We start from the raw sequence: 15,743 nt of genomic DNA, 5'->3' as shown, positions 1-15,743 counted from the left end.
TCCAAAGACTCGTCAAGGGAGGGCACCTACTCTACAACACTCTGTCTCCACTAACTACAACTACCATCATCTACACCAACGCCATCTACTACCAAACACCACAACTAGTAATTTCGCAGACAATCACAAACATCCATGCCATGGCAGGATTAGAACCCATAGACTCTTGACTGGAGAGCAGACATGCTAACCACTCGGCCAGCCAGGCTTCGCACCACCATTGTGTAATGGGATCACCATACATTCTTTCCACTCCTGTGGAATCTTCCCTGTTTTGAGAGTCACATTATAGAGTATATGGAGTCAAATGTTTTATTATAATAGATAAAAGTTATCTAAATCTTACTTGTTGATGTTGGTTTGCTTCTAGTTAGCCAAAGATTCTGTTTTGAATAACTAATGCATGGCTTGTAGTTATGGGAACTAAGATAATCAGCCTATAGTTGTTAATATCTAATTTACAATTTTTCTAGCATAGAAAGATTACCTTTTATTTTAGATAAAAGATAATCCTTCCATCCATTTCACAGTTCAACATTTATCTTATTTTGGTTGGGAGTTTTTCCATCAAGGCCTGTGGTTGCACAAAGAAGCTAGCATTAGCAATACAGTTTCCTCAAGAAATTACTCGCTATTTCTAAGATTCTCTTTTGTTTGTTGATTGTGGATTTTGAATTTTTTTTTTTTATTTTTAGGTGGTAGGATCCATCTCTTTCCAATCCTGCATATCCTTTCTGATCTCTCTTTTTACAAATTTGTTGAAGTTCAGAATATTCAATTTTATTTCTTGGTGAATCATTCCTACTAAAACAGTAATTCTCATTTTCTTAACAGTTCAGCATTTTTGGTGAGAACCTTGTCTATCGAACAGTTTGGCTAGAGCTACCTACACTTGCAGTATTTTCCATGAGACAAGAATCATATAATCAAGAGTCCATGCTACAGGAAATTCTTCACTTTCTAGAGCAAGGTATTTTTCCAAGCCAGTTTCAAACTGCCAACAAACAGTGGTATCACACTAGGTGATAAATGTCATTTATCACTGAACAATTGCAAAAAAAAAAAAAAAAAAAAAAAAAAAAAAAAAAAAAAAAAAAAATATCATACACAGTGATATCTGAAATCCGCAACCTGCTGGTTAATACATTTTCATATTTTGTTGTTAACTGAAACATTAGATAATGCAAAGTTAGTAGATTATACTACCATCTAAGAGAAAGAAAATAAAATGTATTAAAAATCACACTTAAAATTTCAGCCTTTGTGCTGCAGCTGCAGGATTATCAGTTTAGTTTGATTTAAATTTCAGTAAAGTGAAACTTAAATCTAATTGATTAATTCTTCCAAAAAAATGCAGAGACAGCAAAATTATCTCAGACAAAAAAAAAAAAAAAAAAAAAAAAAAAAAAAAAAAAAAAAAAAAAAAAAAATTTTTCCAAGAACAAGTGTCCATCGATTCTAGTAGAGAATGAGTAATACTAAACATACTATCTTAATGACACTAAACTCAAGATAATTACTGGAATTGCTGAATCTTGTTCTTTAGAATATCTGGAATGCCTCAGTCAGCTCTCACTATAAAAAAACTACTCTATTAATGAACTACTGAAATGTCCTGACCAAAGCCTCACAGGTACAATGCTATGCCTAAAGAAATTCACTACAGCAAACCATTCATTACAACAAACTATTCCATGGTCACTATGTTTGATACAATGAGTGACTGTACTAACAACTGGACTAATATTTTTTTAATAGAAATGAAACTGCAAAGCAAAAGTTCAGAAAAACTATAGCAAGCTTTGAGCCACCAATTTAAATATCATGACTGATCTTTAACTAATGAAATAAATGCAAAGAACCCTTACTAAGCATTAATTAAACCTTACTCCTAAATCTAATTACGTTTTTATAGTTAATGTGACATCAAGTAAGATAAGACTTCGCCCAATCCTGTTGATAAAATGGAAAGAGCTAATATTAAAACAATGTCAAGGAAATAGGCAATTAAAACACTAACTCTCGTGGAAAAGCTTAGACGTTGGTTATATACATTTTTACTAAATAGCTTAAGGAAATTACAACGTATACTAGGATATACATTAAAATAAATTTTAATACACTTCCAATATTTCGACAACATCACGTTGCCATTTTCACAGGAACTTAAAAACAAGACATGTGCATGCAAGCACAAGAAACAGTAAATGAAACGAAGCGGGAAACTATTCTCTCTCCTAAAAGTCCTGATGGTGCCCCCTAACGGGCAATGTTGGTATTCTTGGGCGATTAGGCTGAAGGTCTTCTGATGTAGGTTCACAAATTTGGGGCAGTCTCATGCAACCAAATTTGTTGAGGTTTGGATTGTTTCTTAGGGCTGAGGCTGATTCCATGAAAAGCCTTTCATATTTGAATTTACTACGGTGTATTATCATTGCTTTTCTTCCACCGTATTCTATGGCGGGTATCCAGAGCATGGTCTGCAAGACCAGAGTGGCTGTAGTCCTTGTGTTCTGAAATTCTGATATTAGCTGTCCTGCCTGTTTGGCCAAAGTAGGACAGCTTACAGCTGCAAGGGACCTGGTATACACCAGGTAGGTCTGGGGGGGGGGGGAGAGGTTGGTCTTTAGTGGAGCGGATAAGGGATGTCAATTTTTTATATGGTCTGTAACAAGAAGTTAAGTCATGTTTTTTAAGGCTAGTAAGGAAATTAAATCTCTACTAGAATTAAAGAAAAACAAGGAAATAATAATCACCAAAGCGGATAAAGGGAATGCCACAGTATTGCTTAACCAAAAGGATTACACAGGTAAACTGAATGCTCTATTGTTAGATGGGGCTACTTACCTCCCTACTGAGTACAATCCCACCAACTCACAAATTAGAAAACTCCACAGGCTCCTTAAGAAGGTCACTTCTTGGCTCGTAGAAGTCACTAACAAATTAAAAAACCATTTAACTTCATACCCCCCCTGTATTTATGGACCCCCAAAAATACATAAGGAAAATGTGCCATTACGTCCCATAGTGGATAGCATTGATTCCTCCACATACAAACTAGCTAAACATTTGGCCAAAGCTTTCACACACTATACTGGCAACACACCTTCACACATAAAAAACTCAGCCCACTTCAAAGTTAGCATAGAAAACCTTACACTCAAACACACTGACGTAATGGTCAGTTTTGATGTCTCCTCCCAATTTACAAATGTCCCACTCAAAGAATCCTTAGAGCTAATCCAAGCTAAATTTCCTCCTGATATCAACAGCCCTATTTCAGTTCACAATGAACTCAGGCTATTTTGTTTGGCAAGGAAAATTCTACAAACAAATAGAGGGGACAGCCATGGGTTCTCCACTCTCCCCACCCTTGGCCAACTTTTATATGGAGACTTAGCCTTAAGAGAAAGCCTTAAACTCTGCCCCACAAAAACCAACCATATGGCTTTGCTATGTTGATGATGTGTTCACTATTTGGCCACATGGCTCCGATGCACTCCTCTCCTTTCTAACACACACAAACAATCAACACACCCCAGAATCAAATTCACCCTGGAACAGGAAAAAAACAACTGCCTTCCTTTTTTAGACACACTAGTCACCTGCCAGCCTGATGAAACCTTGGTTTTCTCAGTGTATAGAAAACCCACCCATACAGGCAGATACATTCACCAACAATCCCCCCCCCCCGCAACAATATGGAGTCATTAAGACACTACACAACAGGGCTAAACTTATCTGTTCAAATGACAATGCCCTAACCACAGAACTAAACCACATTCTCAACACTTTCTCAGTCAATGGTTACCCCCCCAAAAAAAATATTGAAACCAATAAACCCCTCCCACAACAAGGATTACTCTAAATCCATCACATACCCTATATATCTGAGGCACCTCAGAAAAAATTACAAAAATCCTAAAAAAACATGACTTAAATTCTTGTTACAGACCATATAAAAAACTGGCATCCCTGATCCGCTCTACTAAAGATCAACCCCCCCCCCCCCCCCCAGACCTACCTGGTGTATACCAGGTCCCTTGCAGCTGTAAGCTGTCATACTTTGGCCAAACAGGCAGGACAGCTAATATCAAAATTTCAGAACACAAGGACTACATCCAGTTTCACCAATATGGCCACTCTGGTCTTGCAGACCATGCTCTGGATACCCACCATAGAATACAGTGGAAGACAGCTACGATAAAACACTGTAGTAAATTCAAATATGAAAGGCTTTTCATGGAATCAGCCTCAGCCCTAAGAAACAATCCAAACCTCAACAAATTTGGTTGCATGAGACTGCCCCAAATTTTGGAAACTTACATCAGAAGACCTTCAGCCTAATCGCCCAAGAATACCAACATTGCCCACTAGGGGGCACCATCAGGACTTTTAGGAGAGAGAATAGTTTCCTGCTTCATCCTCATTTACTGTTTCTTGTGCTTGCGTGCACATGTCTTGTTTTTAAGTTCCTGTGAAAATGGCAACGTGATGTTGCCGAAATATTGGAAGTGTATTAAAATTTATTTTAATGTATACCCTAGTATACGTTGTAATTTCCTTAAGCTATTTAGTAAAAATAAAACACTAACATCTTGAGAAACCAAGGCTCATAAATTGTATCTCATGCAGAAAGTGTTACTGCTGGTTATAAAACATATTGTAACTGACAAACTGTATTATTTTATTTCTTAAGAATGTGCAACCTTTGTTTGCATGTGCAATATCTTTAGGACACATCTACTTGAAAATAGAGGCTGTTGACTTCATACCAATTGCCTCAGTATCCCATAATGCTAAGCACATTTCTTTTCAGATGTGTACACTGTTATGTAACATGGGAAGGGTCATTATCCAAGACTAGTTTCAACCTTTATTGAAGTCTCATCAGTGGAAGCAAGACAAATAAAGATATCAGGGTTAAATTAATTTAGAGGACAATTTGCTATATACAAACAGAAAAACAGTGTACAGACATACCCTGGTCATACGATACATTAATTTCCAGACCACTGACATATAGCAAATTTTGTAGTATAGCTAATCATCGCCCCCCCCCCCCCACTATACACACACACACACACACACACACACACACACACACACACACACACACATACTTGTAGATGCATATAACAAAATAATAAATATAACATTCAACCACCAAGCCAGCCTTGATATGTATATATGTCTATAATTACATGGATGTGAAGCATCTATCGAAGTTAATATAAACTTTGCATATCATAGAAATAAGGATATGAAGTGTATATTTTTTATATATTTTATCCGTGTGGCTTTCTGGGTAGTTAATAATTTTTTAATCAGCCATGCATGTACGTAAATGACCTAAATATGCATTTATTTAGGTCAGATACACAAACAAAAAAATTAAATAATTTTTTGAAAACGAAAAAGTTATTCTGAGTAGCTTACTTAAGGAAACTAACTAACCAGTTTATAATCAATCTACACCAATAAAAGTTTTTCCATTTTGATAATAAGACGGTCACATCTATGGATAATTCTGTTATTAACAAATGTAGCACTTTTCACTTTGTTTTAAACAACTGCAAAAGCAGTAGGTAAATTCATCCTGTGGACTATCTGTATTCGATACACCATCATCACTAATTTAATCTTAGTATATAAAAGGTTTAAGCATCTTCTTTTCACTGGAAGCAATAGCACCTTTACTGATTTTATCTGCCATTGTTAACAACAATAAAATAAAATAATAGTTATAAACAGTTTATGATTCACAGCAAAACAACAAAATACAAAGATGTAGAGAGAAACAACATAATAATCTAACAGTTCATGAAAACTGTTGTAACAGGGTGGTCTGAAAAGTTCTCGGCCTAAGAATGAAAAAATAAATTTATAATTTCAAAGTTATTTTTACTTTTCAACATAATCCCCCTATTATAGACTAATACATTTATTCCAGCGATGCTCCAGCATCATTATCCCGTCCTTGTACCGGTTCTCAGCAAGATCTGTAAAATACCCCTCTACAGCTGCAATCACCTCTTGATTCGAAGAAAAACACTGATCAGCGAGGAAGAATTTTAGTTTGGGGAAGAGACAAAAGTCAGAGGGAACCAAATCTGGAAAATAGGGTGGATTTTCCAACAATTCATAGTGTAGATCCCTTAATTTTCCCATTGCCAAAACAACTTTGTGGGCAGGTGCATTGTCCTGATGAAAGATGATTTTTTCCCTTTGGCAAACCGGGTCTTTTCTCATGAATTTTTTCGTCTAGTCTGGTTAAAAGATTGGAATAATATTCTCCAGTTATTGTTTTACCCTTTTCAAGATAATTAATAAACAAAATGCCTTTAGCATCCCAAAACACCGAAGCCATGACCTTTCCTGCTGATGGAACCGACGTTGTCTTTTTTGGCGCTGAACAACCAGCTTCTGTCTACTGTTTGAATTCTGGTGTGTAATGGTGAATCCAAGTCTCATCCATAATAATAAATCGATGCACAAAATCAGTTTTATTCTTGTTAAAACGTTCCAAGCACTGTTCAGAGATTTTCATGTGAGCGTGTTTTTGATCTGCTGTGAGCAAGCGCAGCACCTATCTTGCGTAAATAAAGCTTTTTCATTTGCAATTCCTCAAGCAAAATATATCCTACGCATTCTTTTCAAATGCCTATAGTCTCAGCAATGTTACACACTTTGTAGGGCTCCATAGTGGGTGGGGAGTGTGGTGCTGAGCTCCCCCCTTTATTTCAGAATACATTTTTCAACTTCAGATTTATAAGAGGCTTGTTGAGAGTCCCTGATAAACTTTCTGAATGTAAGTTTTTTGTATTAAAAAAAAAATGTACATTCAACAAGTAAATGTCCAACTGAAAACTGTTACCCTTTTTTATCCAGAAGGCTTTGGAAAAGATCTGACAGAATCTCCAAAATATGCGGGAAAAAAAATCCAGAATCATCCAGAGAAACTCCTTCATGTAAAATCTAAGAATACTAGTCTTCTTATCCTGTCTCTCTCTCTCTCTCTCACACACACACACACACACACAAAATGAACTTTTTCTTGAGGAGTAATACCTGAATAAGATCTTAATTCTTCTTCTTATGGGTGTTATCTTATAATTTGGAGCTAATCTCCCTAATTAGAAATGTCCATATATTTTGCCTTAGGGGGCAGAAAGATTAATATTCTAAGATATGCAGATGACACGGTTCTTCTAGCTGAAAACAAATATGACCTCAAAACTCTTATAGATGAAACCCTCAAGTATAGCGAACAGTATGGTCTCAGCTTCAACTTTAAAAAGACAAAAATCATGATAATTTCAAGAGAAAAGAAAATACCAAAAATATGCATCGATATAAAAGGAAATAAATTAGAACAGGTGTAAAAATACATATACCTCGGACACTTGATCACAGAGAATGGCAGGACAAAAGATGAAATTAGAGAAAGGATTGAAATCGCAAGGTCAACTTTCAACAGTATGAAAAATCTACTAACATATAGAGAATTAAATCTGAAAACAAGACTAAGAATCTCCAAATGCTACATATGGTTCTACATTATTATATGGAGTAGAGACATGGACACTCTCCAATCTGAATGTGAAAAAACTGGAGGCCTTTGAAATGTGGATGCTGCGAAGAATTATGATAATATCATGGAAAGAAAAAAAGACAAACTAAGAGGTACTAGAAATGGCAGGCATCAACAGTAGCATGATGAAAGAAATTAAAAAGAGATAAGTCAGATATTTTGGACATATTCTGAGACACAACTGCCTACAAAGGACACTTCTCGAAGGAACTGTTGAGGGAAAGAGAGGAAGACAAAGACTGGAGTGGATGAAAAACATAGAAGACCGGACTTATCTCTCATATGAGGAATTATTATTATTATTATTAAACAAGACCTCATGGAGTCAAAGACTCATCTAGGAGGTCCTTTTATCTCACACACATCTCATCATACCGGGTCTTAAACACATTCAAACTCCTTGCAGACACCACACTCTCAGGCAAGGCATTCCAATCGTTCACAGCTCTGCACGAAAAAACCTGCCTCTCACTCCCCTACTCACACCCTCTTTATACAGTTTCCAGGGATGACCTCTGGTTCTCCCCTGATCTCCCACTATTCTCTGTAGAACTTCTCCACCATTGATCATATAACAACCCCTTACCAACTTGTAGGTCTCTATCATATCTCTCCACTAGACTCTGCAAATTACATCTTTTCAATCTTTCCTCATACTCGACATTCCAGAGGTCAGAAACTACCTTAGTCAGTCGCCTTTGGACCCTTTCCAACATCTCTTCATCCTTCTGAAAACCAGGTGACCAAATCTGGGCACAATAGTCCATGTGTGGCCTAATAAAAGCCTTATACAATGGAACAAGAATCTCCCTACTTCTACACGTCAGTGTCCTCCTCATCATTCCCAGAAGTCTTTGTGTTGTCTTCACAATTTTGGCGATTGTCCCCTAAATTTTAGATCCTTATCCACTATCACTCCCAGATCTCTTATTACCTCTACTTCCAACAATATATTCTCACCAAGCATAAATTCTGCATCCCATCTTTGTTTTCCAAATTTTAAAACCTTACATTTTGCAACATTGAACTCACATCCCCATTTGCTTGCCCAATCACTCAATTTATTCAAGTCTTCTTGCAAGGCCACAACATCTTCACTACTCTTTATGGTTCGTCCCAACTTTGCATCATCTGCAAACAACTGAATATCTCCATCCAAATCTTCGCCAATATCATTAATATACAAGTTAAACAGTAATGGCCCTAAAACAGATCCCTCAGGCACTCCACTAGTGACTTTCCTTTTCCTGGATATTGCACCCCCATACACAACTTGTTGATACCTATCAGATAGCCAGTCTCCAATCCAATGCACTAATCTAATATCCAACCCCATCTGCTCTAGTTTGACTGTCAACTTATCATGAGGTACTCTATCAAAAGCTTTTGCGAAATCCAAGTATATTACTGTGTATCCTTCTCCTCTGTCCAAGGAAGCAGTCACTTTATTGTAATAAGTAAGTAGATTACTAAAACACGACCTCCCTTTAGCAAATCCATGCTGTCCATCAAAGATTATACCATTGTTGTCAACCCAACTCTGGATCCTAGTTCTCACAAGCTTCTCCAACAACTTAACCACAACACCTGACACACAGATAGGCCTATAGTTTGATGCTTGAGTTCGATCACCTCCTTTATGAAGTGGCACAATCTTGCCCTCCTTCCACTCTTTAGGGACTTGACCAAGTGCAAGACTCGTATTAAAAAAATATGTCAAGGCAGGTGTCAACTCTCTGGCCCATTCCTTCAGAATACACGGTGATATATTATCAAGTATCACAGCCTTATTTACATCTAGTTTACTCAACTCCCCAAACACCTCTTGCTCACTTACAGTCAGTCTCTCCTCCCCATCATCAACTGCTCTTAATCTCTCCATGAAGTCACATTCACAAGATTGAAAGATCTTTATGAACTGCTCATTAAGTATCTCCACCACACATTCTGCAACAGCTGTCCTTATACCATTTCCTCCAATCAATGTCATCCTTCCATAATCATTCTTTCTTTTGCTGGCTACATATCGAAAGAACTCCATAGGATTCTTTTTAGCTTCATTAGCTAACTGCTGTTCATACCTCTCTTTAGCTACTCTCACCAACCAAGTCACCCTCCTTGCCTGGTCTTTGTAGACCTCATGAAATTGGTTACTTCCACTTCTCTTATGCTGCCTCCACAATGCCCTTTTTCTCTGTATTGCATGCTTAATCTCTTTATTCATCCATCTCACACCTACCTTATTTAACCTTCTCACCCGTGGTATACATTTAGACATTGCATCCACTAAATATTTTTTGAAAATCCCCCAAGCTGCAAGAATGCAGAAGAGAGGTGCAGAATAGGACATGGTGGAGACACATGGTAGCCAATCTCCTGGAGAGAGAAGACACCTAACAGGACAGAATAAAGTGATATCACATTAGTGCCATAAGTCAGCCAACTCAGATAATATGAAAATCCTGCTCTGGCGGCTCAACATGGTTTTCAAGTCATTTCAGTTTAATAGCGAGGTGGTAGTCTTCTCAAACTGGGAAACTAGGCATGACATCCAAATTCTCAAGGGTCTTTATTGGCAAGTGGAAATGCTATCCACTCAGCCAACTAAATCATCAGGTCTGGCTGAGTGAAAAGCATTATTTGTCAGGACTACAATTTGATCAGCTCTTACATTTTAATCTGCTAAATCACTTATTATAATTGCATTAATTCACCTATATGTTGGTCTTGCGATTTTTTTTTACCCCTTAAAAGCACTCGTTTTGCTCAATAATTAATAAACAGATAATTGTTAAACAGAATGGATGACTTTTATCATCCATTCTGTTTAAGAGGTATCATCTCATATCAGCTTTGCTTACATATCTTTGAATATTAACAATGTGAAGTTATGTTACTATCTGTTTTTAGTAAGGTAGTATGGTTCTGTCCTCAAGAACATCTGTTCACTCCCCAAATTTTCCTAAAAACTCTAATACTCAATTTTTAAATCTGTCATTGCTATTCAAGACTAAATTCACTCTGTTAATTAGTCTAATAAAGTAGTTACAAAGAGGGTTAATATTAGCAATTTATAGCAAATATCCAGTACACAAAGAAATTTGACTGAGGTACTGAGCATACTGAGTTCAAAGGAAATCAGCAGGGAATTTTTTTCTTATGGAAGCTGGAGAGAAAAGGATTAAGTTAAAGATGCCAACAATGAATTTTTCTGCCATGTTTTTCTGAATGGTTTCGCATTTGTATCCACCAAACCCATGTCTCATTAGCTATTGTGCTGTTCACAATTTTCATTGTCAGATGCATACTCAAATCAACCAAAATGAAATCAAATGTAAAACAATTTTCTCATTCCTCTTCTTTTAGCAAACATAGCATAACTTTGCTAAGGTACACTTCTTGTTCAAGTTTTTGATTAACCTAGAATGTACATAAGCTTATGGCAATTCTAACCTCTGCTACTATTTTGTATACAGTTATTCAATGACCATGTTATAGTAAACTACACACTCTTTCCACAGTTTTTCATCAATTTTAAACATTAGTCATCCAGGGGATCACTTTTTGATGAGATTCTTTCCTTTGAATCAATGGAAAAACTAAACAAAAATAGTGTTTAGATCTAATATACTATTTCTGATAAGTTGTGCTGTTTTTACCATTTTAAAACAAAAATTTAATAAAGGATATTGATTTCTACTTTCAGATATTGTAAAAATCATCACAAAACAAAACTAATTTAGTTTTAACCACCCTACTAATTGAAGTGGATCAAATAAACAAACCACTTTGATTTTTCAAGGATCAAATGTGAGCAGCTTTGTCTTTTATCATGTAGTTACATTACTCCAATGTAAATCCCTTAATGGCAATTGTAGAATCATTAAGAGACTAATGGAACAATCTTTTTAGTCCATTTGACTTTATATTTTATGTATTTATTACTGTGGTTATCATGTAATTCTGTTGTTTTTATAGTCATTGCCATAGGTATTTTTAGAGTATTTTGAAATGCAACAAGAACAATACATTTATTTACTAATGGTAAATTAGTAGTCTATTTTTCAAAACAGTGCAACGAAACAAGGTAATTTAAGTTTTTACTATTCTGACAATATTACAGAAATAATTTTTGCACTATTTTCAAATGCTTGTATTAAAAATCATTATACTAAACATTTATACATGATGTTTTCAAATAGCATTTATTGAAATATGATTTGATTTTTTTAACTTCCAAAATTTCATTATATGGATTGCAATCATTGTTACTGCTGTAAATACGTGTTCTACTTTTATGAACAAATGATATGAAACTGCATTATTCAATTTTGAGTGAGATTTTTTCTTTTTTTTAAGATGTCCATTTCAATAATATCCAATACTTAACTTCCATATCTGTCTGAAACATACATATCCTATACAGCTTGATTCAAAATTTATGCCAATCTGGAATTTCAATTTCCCCTGCCTCTGCTACAAGAAATGAAATTATAATTATCCTAATTTTCTACTTGTCTGAAAATTTTTGCAAGAATTACTTCATTTTACCACTTTGAGAAATAGATTACTGTTGTGTCAGGTGAAGCAGATGCATCTAAAGCAAGATGCAAGATAATTTCTTTGCAATTTGATTATCAGCCTCAATCTTCATTTCCTTCCAGGCTTGGCATCAGTTTCGTTCAGCTATCCTTTGAATAATTTCAGTGAACAGCTCAAATTATATTTTATATTCAATGTCATATTTTCATTTTATAAAAGTAATTTATATTTATTAAAAAAAAAAGTTCTGAATGTTACTGCTTCTACTACTTTTGAAATAAGTGGTCTCTTAGAAATACTAGATACTAATCCACTCTGACCCAGCAACAAGACAGTGTTAACTGAGATTACTCAACACTACTGAAATACATGAGAAATGTGTTCTGATCCTTTTAATTGATTATCAGACATTACATTCTAAACAGAAATGCTGATATTTCTCTTGTAGACTGGCACAGTATGTCAAAATCAGTTCAGCCTAATCACCTCTAAAATGAGAAGTTCTTAATTTTTAATAATCACAGCTTCAGTTTAATTATCAAAAAATTAGAAATAATCTTGGAGAGGAAAAAAATTATTTGACGAAAAAGTATAGCTATGTTACATACTGGGGGAGCTGTCTATTCATGCTACAAATTCTGCTTATTATAGTTCTTTTTCATGCAGATGTAAAAAAATGTTTCATACAGCAAATCTTAACACCATAGACAATAATAATATGCAGTATTTTTTTCATGGGACATGATCTTTTCAGAAAGAAATTTTATTCAGGACAGTCTTGCTTCTTCCCACCCCCCCAAAAAAGTGAAGATTTTCTGGTGCATTTTGTTTTTAATAATGACAATTTGAAAATAATTATAGGAATTATATTATTAAAATTGATATTGCTTCAGTTATATGTCAGAGTTTAGTTGATATATAATTTGTTTCATAAGAATTTTTTTCAAGAATAGCCCATTTTCAATAATGGGCAATTCTTGAAAATGAGAAAGGGGGAACTGAAACTCATAGTCCTGCAGATAAGATACATTATTACCGTTATGGTATGTGAAAAGATTTATGTATGTGTCCTGTCAATCAGTACGAGTAAAGTGCAGAAAGCATACATTTTGTGAAGTGTGATTTCTAACTAGAATTATGAATAAATAATACATAAGACTTAATTTAAAACACACAGTGAACTTACACACACATGCAAGTAATTTATAAAATAATTGCATCATGAAAGTAACTATCTTCAGTAAAGTTCTTTGGGAGAAGGAATGCAGTCACCTAGGCATAATTAGGGAAAAAAAAAAACTAATACTATGGCATCATGTGCCCATTCAGGTTTTCTGTAAATTCACATCAATTTGATCGTATGATTGCATTTTTATTGATGCATGAAATTTTTAAGAGTGGATAGTGCATCAGTATTCATCTTAATTGGTCCAATGCAATTAATTGTAGGATAACTGAGTACTTTAATTTATCAATTAATATAATTTTAAAGATAGAAAACAAAGGTCAAATGAACAATAACTATGCTTCATGCATGCCATTTATGTGAGAAGCACAAAAGGGTTTACACTTTGTGGTGAGATTCGATTATCATTGGCAAATACTACAGTGAGACACGGATATTTGAATTTTGTATGATTTTTAAATACAGCCTACAACACACACATTAACTGGAAAAAGTAATCAGTTGGAAAATTATTATTTTTCCAAGTGATCCAAAATTCAGACAGCAAGAAACTTGATCTTCTGACCTATGTTCCTGTTTCACACAAAAAAAAAAAAAAAAAAAAAATCATTCTACAGCCAATGTACATTTCTCTCTACATGCTTTTGATAATTATAATTCTAAAGTTATTTTGAAAAACAGTTTATATGGACAGAAAACACAGATATACTAACCTTGCTAACTAATATATCATTGTGATCAAAATGTCGGCCATACATTTTAGGTGCCTCGCCTGGAAGAGGTTCTATCTTAATACAAACCTCTTGTCCTTTTCTTGCACTATCCATTGACTTATGGTTAACCTCTATGGTTGTTACTACTCCAATATCCAAAAACTAAATAAAAAAAAAATAATAATAATAATTTTTTTTTTACTCCTCGCTTTTTGAATTTTTTTTTTACTCCTCGCTATAAAAGTTTAGTGCAGATGAGAAAAAAAAAATCTATGATCAAATAATGACAATCACAATAATAATGCACTTCAAATTTTCTTTTTAATAGGTTACAAAAGTTAATTAATCAAATTAACATATCAGCAGGACGTGCAAGATTTTGTGCTGGCTCACTAGTCAGATGTCAATCTGAATGAAGTACCATGGTCACCTACTATATCACAGTCATGTGTTCAATTTCAGATCTGGTCAATTTATAATCTTTTGTGATAATAGTGCTAATTTTTATCCTGTGCAAGTACTAGCATTAAAGCAAGTTGTTAACTTTAAGGTACAAGATGAATTTCCTTGCCCACAATGAAACCAACATACCACTCAATATTGGAAGCTTGAAGTAGCTCGAAAAAAAATTCTATGCTTGATCTCTAGAATAGGGTTTCCAAATTATGTAAAAAATAAAAAAATATACAAAAATAATAAAAATTTGACCTACCCATTGTATTAATAGACTACAGTTGTAAAACAAAAAAGTACTTATATATCAGTACATTTATAAGCCCATGAAACAGAGGAAAGGGCAAGAAACTCATACATTTTAAGTCATACATGAGCATTTATTAATGATCATGTTGAAATGTTTTCAGTTTCTAATCCTTATAGTACATCTTGAATCATTCTTCTTGTTAATTATCGTTGATTTTGTTATATAATATTATTTATATACATATATATTAAATGTTATATCATCATCAAATTCCTGTCATGTATCCTCAAGGGGTGTACAGGATATGATAGTACTACATGAAAAATTTACATTATTACTAACTTCCTATCTACAATATTCCTCAAAATTAGTCTGTTACTTGTCAAGCCTCCAACATTAGCAGATCTTATATTTCTATCATCTAAGGAACTTTGTACAGTATCAATCCACCTATATCTTGGTCTTCCTCTGGGTTGTTTTCCTGCCAACCTGACAGAGAACACTTGTTTTGCTAATCTTTCCTCGTCCATAATAAAAATTTGTTCTTTGCCATTATAAACAAATGTTGAGGATTAAAAAAAATTCTCAATAAAATCATCAGAACTACGTGTGAATTATTTACATCAGTTTTCTAAATTAAGAATGATTTCTAAAGATTAGCAAAGGGACAGCACCAGTGATGTCACATGACATGGAAGCAACTAAGAAAACTGAAAAGGCATTTAAGTTATGTTTTTAGAATCAATATAAAGAAATTATATAGTTTGAAAAAAAAAAAAAAAAAACTAATAATTCTTTCTCAGTTTTTCAACTGTCTGTATATTCCATCACTGGGTTTGAAATAAGCTAATTACTACTGTTTTGCAGTGATCTATTTTAGGTTACCGAATCACAATTAGCTGGTTATTTTGCAGCAGTGTGCCTGAATGCCCTCTCTCTAAAGATAAAATGTATGCATATCCTCTTATTGGTCATAACAAAATCAACGATAATTAACAAAACAGG

The 15,743-nt window shown here is 34.4% G+C and overlaps 1 protein-coding gene across 1 annotated transcript in view; it reads right to left on the bottom strand.

Moving 5' to 3' along the window:
- Nucleotides 1-15,743, bottom strand: part of eIF5B (eukaryotic translation initiation factor 5B) — a 530,511-nt gene that overhangs the window by 22,240 nt on the left and 492,528 nt on the right. Inside the window, exon 22 of the mRNA XM_090397300.1 lies at nucleotides 14,036-14,197. Within this exon, the coding sequence (XP_090253426.1) occupies nucleotides 14,036-14,197 (162 nt within the window). The remainder of the gene's footprint in view (nucleotides 1-14,035; nucleotides 14,198-15,743) is intronic.

This window comes from Typopeltis vanoorti, chromosome 8 (assembly GCF_054136105.1).
Source record: "Typopeltis vanoorti isolate ZY-2024b chromosome 8, IOZ_Tvanoo_1.0, whole genome shotgun sequence".
Lineage (NCBI taxonomy): Eukaryota > Metazoa > Arthropoda > Arachnida > Uropygi > Thelyphonidae > Typopeltis > Typopeltis vanoorti.
The sequence above is the reverse complement of the archived record's forward strand: the minus strand, read 5'-3'. Positions and strand labels throughout refer to the sequence as shown.